Below are 26897 nucleotides of genomic sequence, written 5' to 3' on the forward strand. Positions count from 1 at the left end.
TGCTGTTCCTGCCTGGCTGGGATTTATCCCCAGGCTGAGTGAGCAACACAGGGAATGCCATGAGTGGCAAGAAAATTCCATGGGCAGAGCAGCTAAATTAAGAGGAACAAGCACCTTCCCTTCAACTCTCTTCATATCATAAATACCCAGGAGCTGCTGTGCTAATGGGGAAGCAGATTTTTATCTTTACCCACTAATTAATTGCGTGATGCAAACAGAGAGAGATGTAATTCTTGTTGGAAAAAAAACCTGGTTAGTCCTTGACTAGCTGCTGTGTGCTTGGTACACCTGCATCGAGGCTTTTGTGCATCTCTCTTAAAAGAGAATTTCTTTTTTTTTAATATGTACAAGTATCATGCAAAAAAAATAAAAAAGAAAAAAAATAAGAAAAAAAAAAAAAGAATTTGGCTTTGAGTCTGTGAATGTGGGTTTTACAAATGTTCTCTATAAGTGTTCCTAACTTTTATCGCTGCATAAAATTGATCTGGCTCGAAAATGAGTCTGTGATCCTGGAGGTTTTAAAGCCCAGATTTCCTTAACAGACACTTAAACATTAATATAGTTTTATGACACCGAGTGAGAAGTTAACATGAAATTCTCGCTGCAGAAAATGTCTGGGTTTCAGAATGGCTGTGATATGGCTCATTTGGTCAAGTTTGAAGGTTTAATAGTTTTCATATTTGAGTATTTGAAAACATCAGAAATATGGAAGATGGCAATTGCAGATCGTGTTCTTTCTGTATTTCTCTGGGTACACCCCTTAACCTTCATTTTCCTCTAGATTTGAGCCTTTCTGATTCAGCATCTCTCTTTAATTTTAATGTGGAGATACTCTGGGTCGTTTTGTTAATTCATTATCCCCATTTCTCCAGAATTCATTAGCCTTGTTTCTCAAGATATCTCAGTTTCACTGGCTTTGTGCCGTTTGCTTGAGTTGCTTGATTTCCCCTTCGTCTGGAAAATACCGATAATTTCATTGTGTTTGGGAATGCAGATCTCTGAGCCCACATTTGCTGTTCACTGCAGTCCACTTGACTTCTCTGGGAGCTGAGCTGAGCTGTGGGCTTTGGGAAATGTTGCTCTTAGGTCTAAATTCCAGTCCAAGTCATTAATAATCGTGGGACCTTGTGGCTGAATCAAGCTCGCTGGAGTAATTATGACTAGTTCATTAGTCTGCTCCAAACCCACTGAATCAGGAGCTGATTTAGGCTGGTGAAGAAAAAGATGAGAAGCAGAAAGACTTTTTGGCTTAGCTGTGTTTGTGGATGATAAGCAGCTCAGCGTTGTGCTCTGAAGGGTTTTGTTACAGCCCTGACAGGGACGGGCTGAGGAAAATTCCCCCACATAAACCCTGCGGGAACCACGAGTGGTAAAATAGAGCTCGTTGGACTCAGGGATATAACACTGGAGGAAAACACCCTGATAATGCTGAATATCTCATTCATTTGTAGCAGGAATGCTTAAAACATTAGTGTCTCGAGTATCTGCTTTTGAGCATTACCCTGGGATGAGTGTGCTGCTGGAAGTGAGGAGGTTTCTGGGGTCAGCAAAGACTAAAAGGATCAGAGGCCAAAGGGGAGCCTGGGCTTTGCTGCTTCTGGAGAATTAAAAGTGTTCCTGTTAGAGATGAATTAGTGCATCCTCATCACAGAGGATGCTGAAGAGACACCAAGCCTGGGCTGAGGTAAGGGAATGAGGTAATGCTGGAGCTTGAGGAGATGAGAGCTCGTTGGAACAAGTAGATAATTAGAGAGCTGTGGTACAGCAGCAGGAGAGTAGGTCCAGATAACCTCTGGAACCGAAGGAACTGATCAGCGATTGTGAGGTGGAATGGGTAAATCAGGCTGCTCCTAATTTGCTTTTGTTTTTGCAATGTGAAAGATGAACGCAGTTGATCTGAGCAGGGCTTGCTCTTTGGCAGGTGGACTGATTGACAGGAGAATTAAAATAACACTTTGAACGTCCTGTGGTGGATGCAATAAATTGGCCAGGAAGCAGATAGGAAACGGCTGACTGGGAATGGAATGTGGGAGGAAAATGGATTTGTGAAACAGAGAGAGAAAAGCCTAATGACAAGCAAATCTAGAGTTGTCAAGTCCAAGTGCTACTTCCAGGATCATCTTACTCATCTTCGGAGCTCACTCCCACGAGATGGTGGAAGGCTTTGGGCTTAGCTGTATTTAAATTCTGGGCTTGACATTTCTGCCAGGCAGGTCTTTGGGTTACAGAAACAGGATTAGGTGTCATTCAGCTCCGAATTCCCAAAGGGTGCAAACTGCTCTCAGCACAAGGATCTGACTGACAGGGACTGGGAGGTGATTTTTCCTTTGGTGAGGGAAGATTCTCTTTGGGAGCCTTGCAGTCGCCTCCGTTGTCTGGCATTAGTCTTGCCTGCTTCAGAAGTTTCTTTCCCATTTGGAAGGTGCTGTCCATGTCAATACTGGGAGAAAAATGGATTTGTTCTGCTTGCTTATGGCAGTACTGCACTTCTTATCTCCCTGATGCTTTGTGGACATGAAGGCACCCGGAGCCTCTGGGATACACCAGCAAAGGCAGAGCTTGAGATGCTGAGCCTGTAACCGAGAGAAGGTGAAGAACTGGGGGCACAAACACTGCTGGGACCTTTTCACATTCCTGGCACTCTGGGCATGGGGATCCTCTGTCCATGGAGCTGTGGGAGCGAGGCCAGGGGTGCTGGGGGAAGGGAGCAGGGGCTGAGCACAGCAGCCCCTCGGAGCTGGGGCTGCCAGCAAGGCTCCTGTTCTGAAGTGATGCTGCAAGTGCTTATTAAAGGCAGCTGAGAAAGCACATCTGCTGGATGGATAAATATTGTTTCATACCCCAAGCTGTGGCATCCCTTTGATGTTTGCTGTCCTTACTATGGCAGTTTTTGATCTCCTGCATTCTTTTTTCTTGGACAGTGCTGACAGCTGGGTTGGGGCACGTATAAAAAAAGCCCATAAATAAAATTAAACTGTATCTCAGAAAAGTGTCATTAGGAGCTTATTTGTTGCCTAATTTAAATAGTCTGAATGCTTTCCAGAAAATCATCGTCAGAAGCCACAGTCCTATTTACAGGGGAGAGAAGTAATGGATGTCACTTTGATTAAGTGCATTTTTCTGAGGCTAATTATCAGCAAAAAATCATTTTGATGGATGAGAATGCTTGGAAAAGCTGCTTGTGCAGAAGAATGCAGTAACTTCTCTATAAAATTTTAACATCTCCTATTTAAAATCAAAGATATTTTGGATGTTGCATAACCAAGAAAAGAGGATTTTGACAACTGGGGCCGATTCTTTTGAGTTTCTGTTTACAGTTTCTTTAGAGTCTGACAACTTCTTTGTCTGTGACCTGACATCTGGTCATTGTCTCTTTAATTTGTCACTAAGTGATGGCTCTGAGTCTTAGGTCAGATTATGTTTGGCATGAGCAAAGTGGAGTGCTGCAATATCAGCCTTGGAGGATCTTATCCCTGCAGTTTTCATGCTAACATGCCCCAAGTGACTTCCTCATCAAAATGCATCATTACATTAATGGAGCTGGGTAGTTTTGTGTTCCCGAGGCAGGTTCCTTGAATATGTCTGTGGCTGAATCCTCACTTCATTGCTATTTGATTTAATGGGCAATTTTCCTCATTTTATTTGGAAGATGCAGATGCCAATTTGAAAATTCCAATTTGTATCCAGAAGTTAGAGACATTTATTTCTGTGCTGGTGAGGTAATGGCCAATATTTTAAGTCAGTGCAAAGTCTGCTCAGGCTGTAGCATGTGTGCCAGTGAAGGTTTGTACCTGGAATTAGGAGATTCAGCTCTGGAGCCTGCGTGCCACAACATTCCACTGGTGAAGGCTCTTCATCCCCCAGCAGTCTGACCCCTTGCTTGTAAAGCAGGATGGATATTATTGCTAATATCCATTCCCTCAGCAATGGTGTTTAGACTCATTTCCACCATGCCTGGGTGCAGAATCTCTCAAGGGACAACTCGGTGGTGATGCCTGAACAAACCAAGTAACAAATTCCACTGGTGAAGGTGGTGGGATCCCAAACAGGAGCTCGGGAGTGCCCGTGTGGCCGGTGGAATTGAATTGCTTCTCCTCTGCTTTTGCCACCTGTCAAAGCAAAACCAAACCAGTTATTAATTGGATTAGGCTGTTTCCCTGAGTCAAGGCTTTGTCAGGAGGTGTGTGACAGCACAAACAGGAGTTTGCCCCTGCCAGCCCAGCCAGCCTGTGCCAGGAGCCATCCATGTGTGCTCCCCCTGGGGACATCCCTGTGTGTTCCTGTTGGGGACATCCCAGCTCCTGCTGGGGGCATCCCTGTGTGTTCCTACTGGGGACATCCCTGCTCCTGCTGGGAACATCCCTGTTCCTGCTGGGGCCATCCCAGTGTGTTCCTGTTGGAATCATTGCTGTGTGCTCCTGTTGGGGACATCCCTGCTCCCACTGGGGACATCCCTGTGTGCTCCTGTTGTGGACATCCCTGCTCCCACTGGGGCCATCCCTGTGTGCTCCTGTTGGGGACATCCCTGCTCCCAGTGGGGACATCCCTGTGTGCTCCTGCTCCCCAGCCAGGGAGCACAGCCAGGCAGGTACGTGGCACATGCAGGTGCAGCCCTTCCTGGGGCAGATGCCAACAGCTCTGCTGTGCCAGCCAAGGCTGTGGACAAGACTAAATTCAGTCCCTGGATCCATCTAAGTTGTGGAGAAGCTGCTGGGTAGGAGCAGCAGGCTGGACACACCGTGCTCCTCCAGAGAGCTCATTCCTGCTCCTGAATCAAATGAGAATGAGCATCCCAAGCCTCCAGTCGTTCCCACAGCTCTTATGGAACACGGTGTGGCAGGTCTAGAGCAGCAGAGCTTAGAGCAGGGTAGGGAAACCTCCCAGGGCAGTGCTGGTGTTCCTAAATCTGCTGCTGGCCCCATTTGCCCCTGACATGGGGGAGTAACCACAAAACCCTCCCTGCACAGTCCTGCACAGTGTGGGCACCTCCTCTCCAGCAGCTCCTCACCCCTAACAGAGGCAAGACCAACATGTGTTGCCACTGGATTCCTCAGCCCAGCTCCAGCTGGGATATACCAGGATGAAGGGCACTGGAAACCTGAGGCAGCTTTATAAAATTGATTTGGGTTTTCTTCTGTTTGCAGGTTTTTTTAATGATAGCATTCTTAATTGAGGTTTGTTTTTCCAGTTGTTCTGAAAGGCTGCAGGGATGATTCCCAACACTGTGTCTTAATTACGGTGCTGCTTGGAGCTTTTCTTAATTGATGTTTCCTCACAGCTATTGGTGTGCTCTTGTGTCTTCATCTTAAGGCAGGTACCCCTGGACATTAGCAGGAGCATTAGGGAAAGTTATGAAAGTAATAGAGCAAAGAAGAAATGCTGTTCTCTTGTAATTATAACTATTATTTTATTTTAAAAAATTGCCATTGCTTTTTTCCAGGATATTGTTTTCACTGTCAGCAGTGGGTCCTTGCTTGCAATAAAAGTAAGTGCAAGTAGCAGGCTGGTGGAATGAGCAGAGGTACCTGGAGTGCTGTCATGTATGGCTGTGCCTTGAGGAAAAGGAAGAACAACATTGATTTTCGGTTATTTAGTGCAATTTAACACTGTGGACTCAAATTTCCATCCCTCCCTGGGGTGGTTTTCTTTTCCCACTTATTTACTTTCCCTTTGGTTTCTTTTCTATTTATTGGGGAAACGGGCTTGGAAGAGAAAGCAGAGTTTCAAGGTGTTGAAGGTGTCTGAGTGAAGAGGAGAGCATGAGCAAGGGCTCTGCAGGTGCTCCGTGAGGTGAGCACATTCCCAGGGCAGCCTTAACCTTGGAAATTCACGGAAAATTAAACACATGGGTAAAATGAATTTTGTTTTCCTCCCCTCAAACAGTTGTACAGCACACACTGAACTGAAAAATGTCCTGGCAAGCGGAGTGCAGAGGGGCATGAGAAGCGCTGGAGTTTTGGTTCTGCTGTGGTTACCTGGGGCAGAGCTCCCTCCTCGTGTTCCTGGCGTGCCACCAAAGCCTGGTGGGGCATCGCTGGTAGTTCCTGCTGTGGCCCTGGTGCATCTCTCTGCTCCTTGGAGCTCCTGTGCCACTTCAGCCTGCTGGGAAAGGGCAGGGAGCAGCTCCCACAGGAGAGCCAGGGGATGTCAAACCTTGGCTGAGATCTCCCAGGGTTTCCTTAGCATGGGGATGTATCAGGAGTGTGAGTCTGTGTCCACAGACCTGCTGATGTTTGTCAGCACAGCAAAGCTCTGTGCCTGCAGGAATCCCCAGGAGTGTTGTGCTGCTTTAGGTGAGGCTGCAAGGTCGGGCTGAGACCAAAGTGTCACCACTGCTGTAGTGACAGCACGAGAAACAACTTGGCAGCTGTAGCTGTAATTGCAGAGAATGCATTAAATTTTACTGCTGTGTTTTCCCACCACTTTCTCTCATCGCAGTTGCATCTTTGTTCCCAAGGGAAATGATTTATCGCTGTTCTGAAGGTGGTGCTCATTGCTTTTCCTCTGCACAACCTGTTCAGCTCCTGACTGTGTGCAGGGAGCGTCAGGGCTCGGTCATCCCCGGCTCTCAGCCTTGGGGGATCCAGGAGTTCCAGTCCCTCTGTACCCAGCCCTGTCTTGGTGCCAGCCCTGCTCAGGTGTGAGCTGCTCTCCCTCAGACCCCTGCGTGCCCATGGGGAAAGAGATCACCAGCACAGCCTGAATAACTTGGTTAGTGAGTGCTCCTGTACATGTTCCTGTGAGGCATCTCACCTCACTGCAGTCTGTGCAGCAGAGGGGCTTAGACAGGAATAAAAGGCTGGAATTTGAATCCAAACATCTCTGATTCTGAGAAGTCTCACCAACAGACAGGACCAATCCTTTACTGTCTCCTATTTTAGCGCTGCTCATCGAGAGAGACGAGAACACGTTGCCAGCGAAGCCCTGCAGCGAGCGCAGATTTCTCTGCCATGCTGCATTTGCCTCTGCTCCGCTGGCACTTGTCTGGACCCATAGCAGAGATGAAGGTGTTCATTTGCAAATAAAATACCTCATCTTGCTCCTGACTGACAGCTCAGAGTGGGTCACACAGGCTCTGTGCAAGGCTCTTGCCAGCTGCTCTTGGGTTGCCCAGCAAGGATTGGCATTGCAGCCTCCCAGTCCCCAAACCTGGAGATTTCTTCTATTATCAGTCCATTAATTTTCTCCATTGCTGCAATTAAAAAAAAAATAAAATATTTTTCAGAAAGTTCAGAGTTCAGATTCCATTGCTACAACACACTTTGTATAAGTTAATAGCATTGAATTTCATCGGCTCCGTGACCTCGTTTCCTCTCTTTGTGAAGCTTTTTGTTGCTGTTTTAGCAAATCTATGGCTGGCTGTTTTACTGCAGAGAAATGATCAAAGTCCAGCCTGCTGGAGCAGGCAGGTCCCTGTGGTGACAGTCTGTGGGGAGGTGGCAGACTCTGCTCTCTGTTCAGTCCCCACAACCTCATTGACGATGTCTTAAGATCTGCCCTGCATAGCCAGAGGGCTGGAAGGAGGTTTTCAGGGTTGCAAATCCCCTGGCAGGTTCAGCATTTCCCCTTTAATTATTCTAGGTAATAAATAATTGATAATGAAGAAGTTTGTGGTGATAGAGTTGAAACATAAGGTCTTGGTGAGACAGAAATGCCACAGATGTTAGCACATTGCCAGCAGATTAAAGGAATGTTTTCCAAAATTCAGGATTTTCCAAACTTCTCAAACTCAGAAAACTTCTTCTTTAAAGCTGGAATAGTGGGTGAAGCAATGCTTGCAAGCATTTTGAAGAGTTATTTTCTGTTCTAAAACGACATCAGCCATGTGGTGCAGGGGCAGACGTGCTCTGTGAGGGCCATCCTCGGCTTTCTGGGGGAACTCCAGGAGCTTTGAGTTGGCTTTGACTCTCCAGACTTGCACCGGGGCCACAATTGCTTGGTCTTGCTTCTGTCCTCCTCCAGACAGACCATCTGCTCATGTTCCTTCAGGAGACAGCCCGGAGCTGTTTGCTGACAGCCAAACAGGACATGGAAGTGGTGTTTTGTGAGAGGAAAGGGGGGGAACAAAGTTTGTGGATGGGCACTTTTGTGTTCTGCAACCTCAGGATCACGTCCAGAGAAGCTACAGGAACCAGCATGGGATGTTAATGAGACAGGCTTCTGTTCATGAAACCATTTATTCAGCATGGGAACGAACTCAGATTCAGAGACAGAGACCCCAAACAAAGGCAGGGTGAGGGGTTTTGAAGGACAGAACCCTTGAGGGTCTCCACCTTTGAGGGTGGAGTTCAGGGTTAGGGACCACGAGAAACACAGCAAGGGAGAAACCCCAGGGATGCAAACCCAATCAGAACTCCTGGGGCACCCTTCACAAAGGGTTTGGGGTGGGACAACTTCATCCAGGGCTCACACAGCCCATCCTCCAAAGCAGGGGGTCAAAATTCACACTGGACGGGCTTACAGCCATGTCTCCACTTTAACAATGCTTATCTAAAATTAATCTTTGCCTTCCTGAGGCACCTCACAACAGAGCACAGCACCTCGGGGCTGGGACATCTCTCAGTCCCAAGGGGCTGGGTGCCAGCCCTCAGTTTAGGGGTGAAGGTTTCTGCAGGCAGATGTGTTTTCTGCATGGCAGGATGCCTCTCCCTTCTGTTTTCCCTGGGTTTTCCCCCATGGAATTCCCTGTAGGCATGGAGAGGGTGCATCCTGCCCGCTCCCATCCCCATGGCCTGGCTGTGCTCCCTGCAGCAGCGTGTGGGCGTGCAGTGATGGCTGACGCCATGTACAGGCCGCAGCCTGCCAGGTTCAGAGCCAGGCCAGGCCGCGGGCACAGCCGGAGGGAAGAGAGGAAGGAAGGAGGGAATGTGGAGAAGGAGAACACCATTTGTGAGGTCAGCAGGGTAACACGGAGTGAAACAGCCAGGAATTGACTGGGGGAGGTGTCTGACTGAAGTGTGGTGAGGGTGGACACAGCCAGGTGTCCCTCGAAGCTGAGAGCTTCAGCCACATCTTCCCTTTGTCAGCCACATCTTCCCTTTGTCAGCCACATCTTCCCTTTGTCAGCCACATCTTCCCTTTGTGGTGCTGCTGTTTTGATGTACTAAAACTTTGCCTGAGCTAAGGAATAGTGAGGGTTGTTGGTGTCAGAGGTACAGAGAGTGTGCCCTTGTCTCTGATACCTGGCTCTGACATCCAAGGAAACACTGAATTTCATCTAACACCGTGAAAACAACTGTTAAAGTTAAATAGAAAAATTAGGAGTGTGAGTGTGTAAATTAAAGAGTTTTCTTAAGTCACTGGGTGAAAAAGTTAGTTTAGAGTTTAAACTAGTTTAGAAAACAAAAGACAAGATGTAGGATTTAGGGCGTTGTCTCTTGTCCTTCTTCCTTCTTCATCTTCATCTTCTAGAGGTTTTTGGGTAGAAATAAGTGATTGGATAGAGAATGCTGCAGTGCAGCACACAGGTGTTGGGTCATTGGGTCACTAAGAAAAATAATTTATGTGTCTATTGTTAATTGGGTGAAAATAAGTATAAAGATAAAAGATTTATGTATTTCAAGGCCATTCTGTGCTTTTCAAGCCAATTTGAGCCAGGAGATGGTGGATTGAACTTGAGCAGAAAGTCTGGGGAAAACCTGCCAAGTCTTTTGATAATATATTAATTATAATAATATATTAATAAACACGAGTAACAAGAGCCTAACGAGCCTTTGGAGTATCCTTCCTGACACAGAACCAAGATAAGTGAAACTCCCCGTGAGGGAGTATCCCAGAAGAACTCGGCCCTGAAAAGACCAAGAACGAGCAACAAGGGTTGGGTTTGTACCTGCAGAAATATCCTGGTTTTGCTTGGTGGAGCTGGGCTCTGGTGAGCTGCTGGCTGCCCTGTGGTGCTGTGCCACCATGTCACTGTGCCACCGTGTCACTGTGCCACCGTGTCACTGTGCCACCATGTCACTGTGCCACAATGTCACTGTGCCACCATGTCACTGTGCCACAATGTCACTGTGCCACCATGTCACTGTGCCACCGTGCCCTCGTGTGTGGGGCTGGAGCTCCCTGGCACCGGGGCTGCTGCAGGGTGAGGAGCAGGGCGAGGACTGAGGGAGCTGGGGTTGTTCAGCCTGGAGAAAAGGAGACTCAGAGGTGACCTTATCACTCCCTGAAAGGTGGTTGTAGGCAGGTGGGGTTGCTCTCTTTCACCAGGCAGCCACTGACAGAACGAGAGGACACAATCTCAGGCTGTGCCAAGGGAAATATAGGTTGGATATTAGGAAAAAGTTTTTCACTGAATGAATAATAAAGTACTGGAATGGCCTGCCCGGGGAGGCAGTGGAGTCACCATCCCTGGATGTGTTAAAAAAAGACTTGATGTGGCACTCCAGTCATGGTGCCATGGTTTAGTTGAGGTGTCAGGGCATGGGTTGGACTCAATGATCTTGAAGGTCTCTTCCAACCCAGTGATTCTGTGGTTCTGTTGAATTCTGTTGATGTTCCCTCAGGAACATTCTGCCCCGCAGAGAGGGGTTTGTGTCCCTGGACAGGGTTCTGGGTGTCACACGAAGCGATGGAGAAGAGCGCGGGCGCTCCCTGTGCTCAGAGCACACCTGCTGTCACTGGGGTGGCCCTCTCAGACACAAACTGTCCCTGTCACGGGGCTGCCAGTCTGTCTGTCCCTCTCTCTGCCCTGCTGCCATGGCTTTGCTGAGCAGCTTTTCACGTTGCTGCCGTCACCAGTTCCTTTGTCACGGGTGATTTTTGCTGCTCCTCTGCCATCTCACTGTGGAGGGGCCCTCTGGAGGCCAGCACACACATCACTCCTGTCCAACTCCTCCACAAATCCAGGCAAATTGGCATTTTCTTATGCTCTCCAGGACCCTCTGTTGTCACCTGTCTCTGAGCTTTTGGTTGTAGCTTTACGTGAAGCTGGCTGCTGCGGGGCGTTTGTCTCTGAGATGCTGGATACGCTGTCTGTGGGGTGTAGGGGAGCGAGGTGTGGGTCTGTCTGTGGGGTGTAGGGGAGCGAGGTGTGGGTCTGTCTGTGGGGTGTAGGGGAGCGAGGTGTGGGTCTGTCTGTGGGGTGTAGGGGAGCGAGGTGTGGGTCTGTCTGTGGGGTGTAGGGGAGCGAGGTGTGGGTCTGTCTGTGGGGTGTAGGGGAGCGAGGTGTGGGTCTGTCTGTGGGGTGTAGGGGAGCGAGGTGTGGGTCTGTCTGTGGGGTGTAGGGGAGCGAGGCGTGGATCTGTCCACACCTCCTGTCCGAGTAGACACCCACGGCCACCCTGCCGAGGCTGGAAACCGGGATCCTCCACCCAGCGAGGGTCCTGAGGGTCCTGCTGCCATCCTCCTCTCCGCACATCCCAAACTCTTGGAGTTAAACATGGATCTGCAGGTTGGATCCTCCCTTCCTCGTGTGCCGCTGGCTCCTCTTGCCCTGTGAGGAACCCCCAGGCTCCTCCAAGCTGGTCCTGCTTTGCAGAGATCTGGGATGGGCTCCTCTCGCCGGGGTGGGCTTTGTCCCTCTCCTGCACGGCTGGGGATGGACACGGGCACTGTGTGCTCTCAGCCTCCCCTCCGACAGCAGGATTCTTACAAAAGCTTCACTGTAAGGTGAGGCCACCCCAAGCACACCCTCCGGGACTGAGCGTGCCTGGCACCCGCGGCTTGCTGCGTTTGGCTGCGGTGATGCTCCCTGCTCCGGCTCCCACGGGGAGTTCCCAGCTCATTCCCATTCCCGGCCCGTCGGGCTGGTGTTTCCCCCATCCCGGAGCGCTGGGGCTCGGCAGGAGCCGTGGGGGAGGCTGCGGCTGTGTTTGGATCAGACACTGCCGTGCTTCCTGCAGCCCACGCAGCCTCCAGAGCAGCCGAGTGCGGCTCTGCAAATTTAGCAGCTCCCTCCAGGCAGGGAGCTCTGGCTCTGTGGGCAGAGGCTCCGAGCTCTGCCTGCCTCTCTCCCGATGTGCCATCAGCAAAGTCATCACCGACCCTCAGCTTTGCCGCAGCGGGGTTCTGGCTCCGGATCGCTGCGAGAGGATTTGGTCGGGAGCTGTGAAACCACCACAGCTCCCCAAAAAACCCCGGCTGCTGCTCCCAGCCCTCCGTGAGCCGAGTCAGGGCCCCTGTGACTGCAGCACTGGGTGGCAGGGAGCAGCCGGAGCATGAGGCTCCAGGCAGGTATGTGCCACCTCCCTGGTGGCAGGAGCTGTCAGGGAAAAGGTCTCCTCTGTCTAGGAGAGAGGAATATTTCTGGGGAGCAGGTGGTGAAGATATTTAGCAAATGTCAGCTTGAGACCTTGCCATCCTGTGGGCAGGAGCGACATTGCTGAGAAATGTGTTATCCTGTCAGAAAAGCAGCAAAAAAAAATCCCCCAGTGAAATGTTTACGAGCGAGGCAGGGCTTTGCCAAAAGTGGGCGTTTTTCCAGCACGGAGCCTCACGGAGCCGGAGCTCCTGGGAGCTGTGGGAATCCTGCTCCAGCTCACATCACTCTTACCACCAGGACGAGCATCTGGCTGAGCCACTCTGCCATAGTTCTGAACGCCTCAATGACTCCCCAGAGCAATTTAACTCGAGAGTTTCACTGGCGCACTGGCGCTGCCTTGTAGGTGAGCAAAAAGCAGTTTAAACAGAAAAGGGTCCTGCAGACGGGTGCCAAATACAGCTTTTTGAAGCCAAAATGCTGCTTTAAATTCCTTTCAGGCAAACTCTGCCTGTGGTGGAATTGCAGAGACCAAGGGAATCTTGTTTGTCCAGTCTCCAGTATCAATGTGTGAAGTGTGTAATTGTGTCTGGGCTGAGAGCTCCGTATGGGAGCACTGTTTGAAAATGTTCTCATTTAATAAAATGGGTGATAATTGGCTCTTAGACGAGGCTTTAATTGGAATAATTGGCATGGACACTCGTGTGTTAATTTAGTTTGGTGTTTCTAATGCACAGTCACAGTGTTTGTTCAAGGACAGAAGTGGGATTAGGTGGTGCCCGTATTTCTCAGCAGAAGCTTCAGCTGAGCTCTGGGAAGGCATTTATTGGAGGATGCTGCTCAGTTACTGCTCTTGGAGTTGCATTTTGGAGATGGATTTGCTTCATTACAGCTTGGTGCAATCACAGCTGCGCTGCTGAGTCGAGGCCTTCTCTGACACTTCAGTTCCCTTCATCTTCAGATGATTTGGGATTGGTCTTTGTGCTGATCTGGAGCAGCTCCAGCTCCTTGGCACAGGGGCATTCCTGTCCTGAGCTGCTCGCACACACGTGTGCGGGAATGTGCTCACTCGTGAGCCAGCACACAAGGAAGGGGACGTTCATGTTCTCTACCCAGCCTTTCATCCCTACTTCTCTCAAGTCTCTCAAAATCCATCACTTCCAGGTCAGTAAATCAGAACCATGAGGTTTTCCTGTGTGGGGAAAGATTTTACAGTCTCTTTCCAGAGTGGAGATGTCTCAAGCTGTCAGCTCAGAGCTGTTGTTCAGGGACTGCCATGAGTTGGAGGCTCTGCTGCAGGAGCTCCTGCTCCGTGGGGTCACTGAGAGTGTGAGATGGTGACATAAAAGCCATTACAGCTCCTCAGCCTCTTCCAGAGCTGTAGTTTAACAATTTTTCCTTTCCATCTTCCTCTGAGATGCTTTTATAAGTTCGGTATTGTCACTTTGTTTGGCTTCTTCCCACACAGCAACTGCACTTAGAACTGCCCAGTGCTGATGGGGAGATTTATTGCCAGCAGCAATTGTGCAAAAATTGAGAGGAAAAACAATTTCTAGGCAGCTTTTGTTACAGCCTCTAATGGGAAATATTTATTTCACACTAAGAATATGTAAATGGTTTTAGTGTTGGATGCTGTGCTCTGTGCCTCAGAAATGCTCAGCCTTCCAGGGTTCAGCAGCACAAATGTTTCTGCTTGCAGACATGTGCCCACTGAGCATGCACGAGGGCTGAATTCCTTCCCAACGGTGAGAGTTTAAAAAAAACCCACAAAAACTCTGACAAAGAGCAAAGCTTGGATCTCAGAGCCTGGGGAGAGGAGAGAGGGTCGGGATTTCAGCAGGAGGGAGGAGGCAAAGAAGGGAAGGGATGTTCCCCTCTGCAGCAGGGAATTGTGAGAGGCTGAGATGAGAGGCTGGGTGAGTCCGTGTCCTCTTCCCGCGCTGTGTTTGGATGTGCTGGTGGAATCCCCTGCTCCCTGTCAGATGATCCACAAGAGGCACAGTGAGTGCTGCAGTTCCAGCATGGGTTGGTGAGCACAGGAGAGCACCAAGAACCACTCTGGGACCTCACAGCTGCTTTTCCTAAGAAACTTTGGAGAACTGGAACAATTACCCAAATCTTTAATGCCCTTTTCCACCCCTAAGCTTTTTTTTTGCTCAGTTTCCCACAGGCAGATTTTAGGGAGAGAAAGGAGTACAGCTGAAGGTGCTGGTGAAGATATTAATCATGATATAATTCAATTTTAATTCCATTAGACACCTTTAGTGATCAGGGAGTTTCTCACTTGGTTTAATCGACTCTTTTCCAGATGATGAAGCTGCAAGATCTGGCACTTGTTATAAATGTCTGTTTATTAAACCATCTTTCGTCCTAAAAGCCTTTGCCTGGCCAGGATGGATATAAATGGAGAGGATGATGATGCCAGTTTAGTGTACACAGTACACTGTGTAAAAAATTGCAGCCTTCTCTTTTTCATTTCTTTGTGTCTTTACGTGAGAGATGAGAGCAGGTCAAGGCATTGTTTTGCTGTGCTTTTTACTGCAAATGTTCAAGGCAGCCAAGGTCTGTGAAACAGCATTTGCTGTCACATCAGCTCCTGGAGTGGAAATTCCCTTTCCAGCAGATGATTTGGTCACGGCAGTTGAAACAAAAGCTGATGAGCAGATAAGGGCAACGGTGGATAATATTTAAAAATCCTTTTGTGGCTTTAGCTCACCTTTGGCTCCTGCCCTGGCTCCACTCTGACAAGTGTGAGGCACCTCTGGGGAGAATTCTGGAGGGTTTTGTGCAAAACTTCCTGGATCCTCTTCCCTCAGGTCCACAGTTTCACACATCCCTGCCTTTTTAATGCCTCGGGGCTGACCCCTGATTTTGGCTGGATGTGGAAAGTGAGACCCTTTTTGTCACATCCAGGACAGCACCTGTGTGACTTGGGCATTGCAATCACCTGGCTGCAGGTGACTGAACACATCACCTGGCTGTGAACACATCACCTGGCTCTGAACACATCACCTGCCTGCAGGTAACTCTGAACACATCACCTGGCTCTGAACACATCACCTGCCTGCAGGTAACTCTGAACACATCACCTGGCTCTGAACACATCACCTGCCTGCAGGGCCTCCTGGCTCACAGCAGAACCCTACAGTGTGTTTGTTGATGGGTAAGCAAATTTTTCCTCCTTGAAGTTAAAATAAGAAACGTTCTTGGAGATCAATGGTCTGGTACAACCCCCTGTTCTAGTCCTTCCCACACAGCCTGATGAGGCTGTCACAGACTCCATGGAGTTCATGCCTCATTTCTGCAGCACACTGTGAATTCCTCTTTATGGGGACTTGCCATTTTCTCAGTCTTATATAATGCATTACAAAAAGAATGCTGAGAGAAATGAAAAAATGTATGGGAAATGGTACCTGGCATCATCCAGAGACCCTGGAGAGGGTTATTACCATGAGACATAATTGGCAGTGTTGATGGAGAGCCCCAAAGCCAAAATTTCTTCTTTGAATGTCAATCATTTTTTTTCTTGTTTTTTTTTAGAAGTTTTATGCAAGTTTTCAGATGCTAAAATTCTCCACATTTTTCAGCGCAAACCCTTAGCACCATTTAATAAGCAGACGCTGCTCTGCATCACATTACAATTTCAATACCTTAAAAGAAAGCTGCTGCGAGAACATCATGAAAAAAAAAAAAGAAAAAAAAAAGAAGTCTTGGACTCCTTTAAAACTGCAGAGTGGGAATCACTTTGGCATTTTGCAAGTCCCTGTGAAATTGCTTCCTGGTGAGCTGTGCCAGGCGGCTCAGAGGTGTTTGCAGCAGCGAGGAGCTGCCTGTGCCTCCGGAATGCCGCGGTGCCGTCTCCATCCGGAGCATCCCCGGCTCCTCCAGGCACTTTGCTGCTGGGCACGGAACCAGATTCCAGAAGGGTTCGGGAGAGGTGCGTGGGGAGCAAGAGGCGCCTCTCCAGCTCTCGCCGCCTGTCACATCCCCTGGGAGAAGCTGGGGTGAATCCCGGGGGCGCAGGGTGTCCCCTGGAGCTGGCTGTGATGGAGAGGTGCCACAGGGCAGTGGCTGCTGCCTGGCCTGGGATGCCCAGAGCATTCCTGTCCTTTCTCCAGGTGCTGCCTCAGCCCCCTGCAGCAGCAGGACACCAAATCCCAGCCTCGAAGGCACCCGCAGCGCTCGGGCCCCGCGAAGGGAAGGGATTGCCTCGGTCATTCTGCCGTGGATTTGTTGCTCCTCCTGTGCCCCAGCTCGGGCACGGAGCCTCTCCTGCCCCGCTCCCCCTGCGGGCATCGCCGGCGGCACCCGGGGGCATTTCCCAGGCGTCTGCGGATTCCCGCTGGGAAAGCGCTTCACAAATGCTTAAAGCCATGAACACTTATGGTGCAAAGATCATTCCTGCCGGGAGGCAGCAAACAGCAGCTGCTGGCAGGGGCGGGCATTCCCCCCCAGCTCCTCCCGGCTGGGTTAGGGTGCTTTAGGTGCTGCCCTGTCTCCTCCCCAGCTCCTCCCGGCCGGGTTTGGGTGTTTTGGGGGCTGCCCTGTCTCCTTCCCAGCTCCTCCCGGTTGGATTTGGGTGTTTTGGGGGCTGCCCTGTTTCCTCCCCAGCTCCTCCCGGTTGGATTTGGGTGTTTTGGGGGCTGCCCTGTTTCCTCCCCAGCTCCTCCCGGTTGGATTTGGGTGTTTTGGGGGCTGCCCTGCCTCCCCTCCCCGCTGGGCTCCGCAGCCGGGGCTGGCTCGGGGAGCGCTGCCCAGCCCGGCTCTGCCTGGGGGAGGACCCGGCGCCGCTCTCGTTACATCCTGGGAAGCAAAGAGTGACCCCGTTATGTACTCACCTGGGAAAGTGACTTGGCCGTGCCTCATTACTGTGCTCTGCCTGGAGATTTTCATGCTTCCCTTGCAGATATATATTTAGATTTTACCCGAGGGCTTTTAATTTCCTCGCTGGTTTGAGCAGCTGCGACAGGTACACACTTACCTTCCCTTTTTCCTCCGGCCATTTTAACCTGCCATCGGCTTTGTTAAGGAGCAGGGAAGAGATTGGGAGTCACTGAAAAGCTTCAGGGTCTCACTGCTCCTCCTGTGAGGCTGCCAAATGCAGCCAAGGAGCGGGAGCCGTGTCGGCAGCATCGTGGCTTTGTAGGGAGATTTGTTCAGCAGCTGCTCGGGCGTGCTCTATTTCTCCTTTCCCTGCTAAGCAGTCCCGAGTTGCCACACTGGCTTTGCAGCTTTCATGTTCGTCGCTGATGAGCCACACTTAGAGAGGTAAAAATGGCTTTGCAAAGGCTGCGATGACAGTTCTGGGATTCAGCGTGAGGCTCCAGCGCCGCAGTTACATAAAGGCTGCTCCTGCTCCCGGGGACCTGGAGAGGCACCCGGGGAAGGGGACCTGCCCTCCCTGCTCCCCGCCAGCCAAAACGAGGGGTTTTGTTTGGGAATCCCCCCCTTCCATCTGCAGCGAGCAGGGCACGGCTGCTGGGCACCAGCTGAGCCCCGGCAGCGGGAGCAGCCTCGTGGCTCAGGGTGGGAGGGAGGTTCCAGGATACTGCTCCTATTACTGGGCAGTTTCTGCAGTCCTGGGCCCTCTCTCCTAAACCCTAACATTTGGAAGTTGTTAACATTTGAAGTGTTACTGCAGAGTACACTGGGAAGAGGAGAGAAATCAAAGGCTCTTCTGGTATCAGCCCGTCCCCCTCTGGGCTCACAGCCTGCCTGCAAGCTCTGGATGTGTTTTCTTGCTTTACATAATTTTTCCATCTCTCTCCATCAGCCCAGCTCTTTAAAGGCTTCCTTGTGTTTCCAGCTCTCTTGCAGCTGCTAAATATGCTCTCCTTCGTGCTTTCCAAAGTGTTCCTCCTTCCCCGAAACTCCATTGCTCCAGTTTATTGGAGAAGTCTCCCGAACTCTGCCAGGAATCGCTGGGCGATGCAGGAGCTGCTGCCGGGTGCTGTTTGGTTCAGCTGCCAAGGCTAAATAGGGAAAGTGAGGGAATAAAACACAGGCAGTGAATTTCTGCCTGTGCCATGCAAATCTTCCTGGTCTCTGCTATGGCCCCACTTGGCCAAAGCTTTCTGCAGATGGTGTGGGATGGTGTCAGTGAATATCGCTGTTCCCCCGCTCCAGGCTCTCTCCTGGTGGGTTTATTCTTTGTCAGGATGCCAAGGAACCCCCAGAAGTGCAGTGGGGATGGAGCAGCCCCCCAGGCCCACCGTGGTGGGAGCTGATCCCCCAGAGATCCTTGGAGGTGAGTCCCCTCCAAAGGTGGCCGTGGCTGGGACTCCAGGATGGAGGGAGGGAATTTGGTACCATTGTGATTTTGGCAGGAACACTCAGCCCAACTGCTGTCCCAGCCAGATGCTGTGATGACAGAAACCCCTACAGTTTGTGAACTTTTCCTGAAATGCTTTTAATGACAGTTTAATAATAACACTTAGTGCTCACTACAGAGCTTCTCACCCCTGGAACCGAAGCGCTTTCCTGAGAAGGGTAAAGACCATTATCCCCCGTGCTCGCAGGGGGGAATAGCTGCTTTTATTTGTCAGCCTAATTATAACAAGTGGAATTAATCAACTTTTCATATGAATGGTGTTGCTTTTTAAAGACAAATGTCAGAAAGGAGTCCTACAGACAAAGGAGAGCTCCAAGTGGTGTAGATCCATCTGATGGCTTCTCAGGGAACTCGTCAGAGCCTGTGGTGCAAAGGCTTTAACCCTGCCAAGGCAGAGTGAGGAGGGAAAGGCGAGGCAAGGCAGGGCACGGTGTGGGTTTGCTGGTGCCCTGGGTCCTGCTGAGGGGGTGTTTCTGAAAGCTGCTGCTGCCCCAGCCCTGACACAACCCTGTTGTGTGTGATTCCCTCTGCCTTTCCCCTCTCCAGCTGCTCAAAGCCCCATTCCTTTGGAACATTCTCCCAGCTCCTGAGTGTCCCCTGATTCTTAGTGCACTCTGTGGAGTGCATGGAGAAATTCCATTGAAATAATTACATAGTAATTGATTAGTTTCTTAGTGGGAGGACTCAAAGAGACCATAGCCTCTTCCTGTGTAGTCACTGAGTTTTGGGCTTTTTCCCCCTTCTCTCTGTCCTGCTTTACGTCCTCCTGGTGCTCTCTCCAGCCTGCAGGGGAAAGGACAGGTTCTTGTGCTGAGCAGGGGAGTGGAGGCTTGTTTTGGCTGGGGCCTCTTGATGTGACAGTAATGGGCAGTGAGTAACCGAGCTGTGAATGCAGCAGGGAGAGTCCCTGAGCTGCTTTCTGTGAGCTGCCCTGCTGCTCACAGCCCATTACCCAGCAGATTCACCTCAAAGGCAGCCAAAATCCTTGGAAATCCTCCCATTATCTTTGTCACTCAGCTGCTGAGGGTCTCTGCTCGCAGGGATGGGGGAGGCAGGACCCACCACCCACGGGGGCAGAGGGCACAGTCAAAGCAGGACACGTTTGCAAATGTTTTGAATTGCAAAGTGCAGCCAGGGCCTTCCCCAGCCCTGAGCATCTCCAGCAGCACCAGCCCCATGGGATCCGTGTCTCTCCCATGGGGATCAGCCCCAGGACAGCCCCAGCTCACCTGGATGCTCCTCTCTGGCAGTGGCAGGTAAGAACCACCCTCCCCCCTAGCTTTCTGCAGCCCCTCAGGCAGGATTTGATCCTCTGTGTGGTTTAAATTTCATCTTTGGCTCCCCCAGCAGTGCTGAGCTCCTGCTCCCATGCCAGGGGCCGTGGGCCAGGGAGGACCTTCCTCTCCAGGCTAATGGAAAAAAAATGGAGAGAAGTTTTTTTTTTAATTGACTCAGGATCAATAGATAAAAGTATTTCCTAGGCACTTTTATTAATAAATACTTACATCCTTGCTGCCCAGGGAGGGTTCCTGGGCATCTGTTGGGTATTCTAATATCCACAGTCTGAGTTAGTCAATGTATTGGTACTGAATGTTTGACTGTAAGAGCAGCTGGAGCTCTTTGGGTTCAGATCTCTTGCTAACTGTAATTCCAGAAGCTGATGGACAGTCAAAAATCCTGGCAGGAGGACCTGTTTTGTTGGGAAAAGAGTCCTTGGGACACTCTTGAGCAGGGTGAGGGGATCCTGGCCGTCTCAGAGGGCCCTGAGGGTGTCCATGCACCACATCCCTGTGTGTGGGAGCAGCTCTGGCACTGTACAGGGATGGAAAGGCCAAGTTCTACACAAAGAGGATGAAGCACCAACATTTTTTATTTTCTTTTTTTTTTTTTTTTTTCCCTTTTTGGCAAATTTACTATTTTCACTGAGAAAAATGTCAGAGGAAAAAACATTCTGGTGAGGAAGCAGAAGCTCTTTTTTCTGTGATTTTAACTTCCCATTGGGACAGAGAACCATTAGTAAATAGAGAAAAAAAAAAGCAAATTTTTAGATTTCCTCAGAAGCTTGGACATTTCCAGCTCTGCTGCAGAGGGATATTTCAGCTGGTGTTTTTTGTGGCTTGGCTGCAGGATCCTCAGTGGGATGGAGGGGTGGCTTTTGCAGGGCTCTGCCTGAGCCTTGGCAACCTCCAAACATTGGCAGCTTTCAAAAAGCAATTTTGCAGAGTGCCTGGTGACAATGTAGGGCATTCCCTGGTGACTCCAGGGCAGAGCTGGTGCGTGTGCACGGTGAAAAACACTTCAGCAAGAGGCTGTGCCAGGCAGCTTTGTGCATTTAGCTGAGTATTAGTGGCCCTCTGAAGTTTATCGAGCTGCTAATGTCATGCTGTGACATTTGTTGGGGTCCTGAAATACAGGAGGTGTTTGTGGCAGTAATAAATTACGTGGGATCTTGTTTTTCCTTGGTGTTATTAAATAAAGGGAGGTCAGGGTTGCTCTGCAAAGACACAGAAACACAGAGGGGCCGTGCAGGGAAAAGGTGATTTTCCTAGAGCTGCTTGCCAAGGGTGTCCAGGGGTTCCTGGAAGGATAATAGTGAGCATTAATGGATTTTCAGCTCAGAGTCCCTGGAGTTAACACTTTATTTGTATGAACACAGCCCTTCCTTAGAGCAGCAGCTCTGATAACGTTTCCTGTGAGGTTCTGACTGCTCATGAGCACAAGCTCTTCTTCCAAAGTGCGTTTTCCCCCCCAGGTTAGTTTTTGTGGGTTTGGAATGATCTTTGCAGAGCTGATGCCTTTCAAGATTTTTAAATACATTAGCCTGTCTTTCCTCAAGGAGGTCCTACAAACTAAAACCTGGGGTTGTATCTCAACAGAGCAGGTTTGTTTGCCAGGAGATGGGAAAAACTCAACCTCTTCCTGTATCATCAACTACTTCTAATGGACAGGGTGATGCTTTATTATTAATAAGTTGGATATGTGAATAAAGGGAGTTTTGGCAGTTGGGGCTGAAGGAGGCCTGGATAAAAGGGAGAATATTTAACAATGCAGTTACTGTGGATTCAATTAAGAGCAATGAAGAATCTGCTTCCTTCTTAATCTCATTTTCCAAAATATGCAATATTTCCCTGCAAGTGCTGCTCAGCAATTCCCAGCCATCCCTCTGGCCCCCAGCACAGCAGTGGTCTCGGCATAATGTAGATGCTGAAATGAGAAATCAGCACTTTGTAATGGCTCTCAAACTAAAATTAAACATCCATTTCCTGGCTTGCAGTCAGATGGTTGGCATTCAGCTGGCCCAGGGAGTGTTTCTGGACCAGAGAAATTCTTATTTGGGCTTTGATGTTAGCGAGGTTGTGTTTTGTTGGCTTTCCCCTCCTGGATTCCCTGGGAGGACGTGCTGTACAAACAAGGTGCTGGATGTGGAGCTCGCTGCTGTGTCCCCTGGGCAGAAGAGCAGAGGATGTGTCCCTGCAGAGCTGGCTCAGGTGACACAGCCATGGCTCTTTCTAGGAACAGCTGTTCCCAGCCAGAGGGAGCGTGCTGGGTCTACTGGATGTACTGGGCTGCGTTTGCTCTGAGCTCCTGCTTCTCTCCTCCTCCCACTGCTCTTTGTGACACAGCAGCACTCTGGCACTGTCGGGGCTGGCAGGGGAGAGGCTGCTGAGCTCTGGGTCTTCAGGTGAGGCAGGGAACTCATTGCATTGCTGAGGGGGGAATGTTCCCCTGACAGAGGCACAGCAGAGGAGCTGCTCTGGCTCAGGGCAGGGCTCCGAGTCACTCTGAGGCACCAGCCGGGCTCGCCGAGGTTCTGCTCGGCATCGAGCGGCCTCGTTTCCCCCCCAGGAGGGGAATGGTTGCTCAGACCCGCAGCCCTGGCTGCAGTTTCTCGTGACCCTGTGTCAGATCCTTCCCCTCCCTCTGGTTTTCCTGTCCTGGTTTGTGTTTAAGTGCTTGACAGAAAAGGCGACTTCGTGGAGAGGCTGCTGTGGGCAGGATCTGAGTTCCTTGAGGGGCTCTTTGATCTGCTTTTTGTCACCTTCTGCGCAGCACAAGTATGACAGGAGAGTTTATATTTTCTGTTAAAATTCCCCAGGTCTTTCCCTAATCCCTCTTCTGTTCCTGCTGCTGTGTGAGGGCATTAGTGCTGAGATGAATAACTTAAGCCTAAACCCCTTTCCACATCTAATCTCAAGCCTAAAATTAATGTTCCCCTGCAATTTGGAATACAATAGAATGTAGAATTCATCCAAAAAGAGACACCTGATTGCCCCATCCCAGTGGCTCTGTGGTCCAGGAGGATTTATCAGGGCACACTCCAACCCAGAGGGCTGACAGATTATATTTGGTGTTTGAGGACCACACCCTGAAGTAAAGAGATGTGGAGCAATAAATTGAAGAGTCTGAATCAAAGCATGAAAGCAGAAAGGAATGACTTGGGTGGAAAATGAATGTATTGAGCTAATGAATCATTTTGAGGCAAAACAAGAAATTAAATGTACGCTGAAAGCTGGCACATTAAGAAAAGGGCTGCGGGTTTTTATCCAGTTTGCATTTCAAAATGCTGAAACGAAGTATGTCGGATGGTGAAATCCCATTGAGAAATAACGCTGTGAGCAGGGAAACCAGGATTTGGTTAACAGGAAATGAGGACTTTGCTTTTCCTCCCAGAGCAGCCGGGAACTGCCCTTGTGCCATGGGGCAAAAGGTGGTTGGGTTCTGATCTCTGGGGCAAGAGCAGAGGGCAGAGCTCAGCGTGCCTGACAGCTCCTGGCAGGAGAGAGGAAACCAAGGACCGGCCTTTTCTCCCCAGAGTTTGGCACAGGACGGTGATTCTGGGTGTTCTGACAGCCTGGCAGGGGGATGGAAGGTGTGCTTAGGGCATGGAGCTGTGCCAGAGGGAGTTGTCAGCTTTTCATTCTGAAAGGAAAGTCCTTTGGATCCCAGAATTCTCATTCCAGGGCAGCTCCTGCCCTGCTCTCCCAGCCAGCCTTCTCACAGCTGCATGTCCCAGGCTCTGGGAAGACCCTTCCAGTCAATACGTTGACTTTTTGTACAAAAACATTTAAAGGAATCCTGTGCTGGAGCCCGATTATTCACTTTGGTTTAGGTCACGCCACGGTGACCATCAGTGAATTTATTCTTTATTCCAGCCTGTAAAGGGTCAGCAGTGGGGCTGGGCCGTGGGGCAGCGCTGTGGGATGTGTTGGCACGGCTTGGGCTGGGCTTGGCGTGTTGGGGTGACACGGCAGGAGCTGGGTGGCCTCGAGGAGCTGCGGTGCCACCTCTGTCCGTGGTGCTGAGCCCTCTGCCCCAGCCGGGCCGTGGTGCCTTCAAGATGTTTTTGGTTCCTGGCTGCCACCAAACACGAGCTGGAGCAGCTCTGGGCTGGTGGCATTCCCAAAACAGGGAAGGATGCTCAGTCCTTTGCCCCCACTCCTTTCCAATCCCACCTGTGCACTCAGGTGTTATCTCCAGCTCAGCTCAGCTCTCCCCTGGCCACAGCGAATTCCCTTTTCTGCTGGGTATCTCGAGAAATCCATGCCAAGAGTGTGGAAGGAGCAGCAGCTTTTGCTGTCACCTGCAGAGGGAAGAGCGGGTCACTCTGGGACAGGTAAGGTGCACCTGGCCAGGTGAGCGGGATCTGAGCCCTGCTGGCCACTCTGAGGGAGCAGCAGGGAGCTCCTCTCCGCTCGGTTCACAGCGGGAGCGTCTGGGAGGGGACCGAGCTCTGCTGCTTTGTGTCTGAGAGAGCCAAACCTGCTGAGTCTGTTCCCTGGCACGCAGTGTGCACGCTGCTCTGTACACAGAGGAATAAGATAAAATAGCTTCCTCCTCCTCATGTTGCTACCGAAAAACAGCGATGGGGAAAGAAAATAATCCTTCAGCCCCTGCCCTGCCTGTGGTGATAAGAGTGGTGCAATCCTCCTTTTGGAGCCAGGCAAGGCAATTTCATTATTTAGCAAACAAAGCCCTTTCAGAGATTTCTGCATTGTGGACGTTTTCTCGGCGGTTTTGCACCAAATCTGTTGCGGCAGCAAGGCCAGAGAGTTTGCCTTGACTCCCCTCACTACCAAAATAAATGTACAGGGCAGGATTGTTCCACTGAGCAGCCGTGACTGGGGAGAGAGAAGAAGGAAGGAGATGGTACGTGCCGACAGCTCTAAACTGATTGCGGTGAGGATTGCTATGTATGAGAGAGTTCAGGGGGGAAAGAGGAGGAAGTCACAGAGGCAGCCGAGGCTCACAGGATGGCAAGAGCCAAGCTGAAGAATTCCCCTTCAGAGAGCAATTCCCGTGTCAAAACTGTCCCACCGGCGACGACAGAAGATGTCCACGGGGTGAGCCCCTTGTTACCGTCTCGGAGGATGGGATCCATGGGGAGTGATGTCGGACAAAGGTATTGCAGGACTGCAGTGGTGCGTGGGGAGGCTGGGTGGGGGAGGCAGCACCCTTTATCTTTCAAATGAGAGGGAAAGGATTAGTGCCTCCACGGGCTGGAGGGGTGGTGGATCAAATCCTTCGGATAGCCGCGTTAAAGAGCCACGCCAGCTCCAAAGTTGTGTTATGAAATAGGGAGCTGGAGCAGAAGGAAACCAGTTCCTTTAAATTTTTTATAGGCTCTTTTTTGATTTCTCTTTTTTTTTTTAAACATGTCTAAAGCGTGTCTGACCGTGGGGCTGCCACACACCACTGGTAACTTGCACTGCACCTTCCCTGTGCAGTATAAACCCCAAGCTTATTTACACTGCTAACGCCACGGTACACACTGTACATAAGCACCATGTTTGTATGGCAGGAGAGATGCTCAGCCCCCCCATCTGAGCAATAATTTATTTGTAACTGCAATAAAAAAAAAAAAAAAATTAAAAAAAAAAATGCTGCCATAAGAAATGCTGCAGCCTTCCTGCAAGCACACAGCTGAGAGCACAGCGAGGAAGGAGCTGTTTTTCAGGAGGATGAGAACGCTTTGCGCTGCTCTGGGATTTCAGTGATTCAGAAGGAGCCAGGTCCCCTAGTTACGATGAGGATGCAAATGTCACTAATTCAGTTCTTGTTCTGTTCGTTCCATTTTCTGTCTCATTCTTTTCCCTCCATCTACCCAGCCTTTCAGCCCATCCATGCTGCCTCACCTGTGACTGTGTACTGTATGTCTTCTAGGATGTAATTTGGTGCAAATGAGCATGGCAGGAAAGCTCCTGCTCAGGGGGAATTTTACTTGCTTGGCTTTAGACTGGAATGAATTAATGCCTCAGCTTCTGCCTCTTGGCATATCTGGGGGGAGGCTGGCACGGAGCCAGGACCAGCAGCTGTGGTGCCCGCCGGGGAAGCCGAGGAGGGAGGTGTGTGCTGGGGAGCCCGAGCCGTGCCGGGCACATGCTTCAGTCTCCAGGTCTGGGAGGCAGAGTCCTGGCACACCGGGGAGCTGCGAGCGCGTCCCTGGCGCGCGGTGCCAGCGCTCCAGATGGCACCGGTGCCGGGGCTCTGGTGAGCAAACACTGGGAGCTGGTGGGGCGCTGCCTCTGCCTCTGCCAGGCGAGGGCTTACACGTGTGAAGGCTGAGAATGGGCATCGTGGGGCTAAATCCCTGCAGCTGCTGTGGCCTCTGCATGTTTTGACAGTCTGGGTCTGCTCCCAGTGCTGGTCAGGCTGTTTGTGGTCTGGTTTTGTGCCTTGATTTCATTGCTGCAAAAAACAGATACCAAAGCTGGACCTGTCGTGGGGGTACCTGAATCTCTGAGGGCAAAGCCTTTGGAGCGAGGCTGCTTCCTCTCTGTGCTCTTCCAAGTTCTGGTGGTGTCCCCTCAGGACAGGGTCAGTGCTCAAACCAGGTGTGTAGGGGCCAGAAAAATACAACTGGGAGACTGCTACAAACTCATTCCACTGATCAGCAGTGGTTAAACATGCAAGAGGGGCTTTGGCACCCAGGGCCCCCAAACCTTCATCCCAAACCTTGATCCTCCTTGTCTTTTGTGGGAGCACAGCATAAAGTAGGGATGCTGCAAGGATTCTTGGAGCAATTCCAAAAATCACATTGCTACGGTGTTTTGGTGGACCCTCGAGAGGAGGTGCTGCATAAAGACCAAATTATCTGGGTTTCGCTGGAATTTTAAGTGATTTGCTGCAGTCTTGTTGTAAGAGACTGCTGCTGTGAGGTAGAGAAGCTGGTGGAGCACTTTGACACCCCTGTGGCAGCAGGCAGAGCCCTGCAATCCACACTGCCAGGATCTCCTCCTTCCCTGGGCACTGCTTCCCAACAATGAGCTGGCCATTCAGATTGAGATTTCTGCACTTCTCTTCCACTGCTGCAGCAAAGGCAGGGAGATTGGTTTGGAAGTGAGGAACAGAGAGTTTGAGATGCTTCGT

General features: G+C 50.5%; 1 protein-coding gene across 7 annotated transcripts in view; it reads left to right on the plus strand.

The window, feature by feature from the left end:
• Positions 1-26897, plus strand: part of KCNT1 (potassium sodium-activated channel subfamily T member 1) — a 77365-nt gene that overhangs the window by 11447 nt on the left and 39021 nt on the right. For 5 of the 7 annotated variants that reach the window (XM_088065844.1, XM_005529191.2, XM_088065845.1 and 2 more), the window contains exon 1: positions 24738-24930. The exons of the other annotated variants lie outside the window; for them this stretch is intronic. In XM_088065844.1, coding sequence (XP_087921970.1) covers positions 24782-24930 — 149 coding nt within the window. In that variant the 5' untranslated portion in view covers positions 24738-24781. Of the gene's footprint in view, positions 1-24737; positions 24931-26897 lie in introns of those variants that run through there. 7 annotated transcript variants of the gene reach the window in all.

This window comes from Pseudopodoces humilis, chromosome 22 (assembly GCF_049639895.1).
Source record: "Pseudopodoces humilis isolate 2021_Gansu_Grassland_sample_001 chromosome 22, ASM4963989v1, whole genome shotgun sequence".
NCBI lineage: Eukaryota > Metazoa > Chordata > Aves > Passeriformes > Paridae > Pseudopodoces > Pseudopodoces humilis.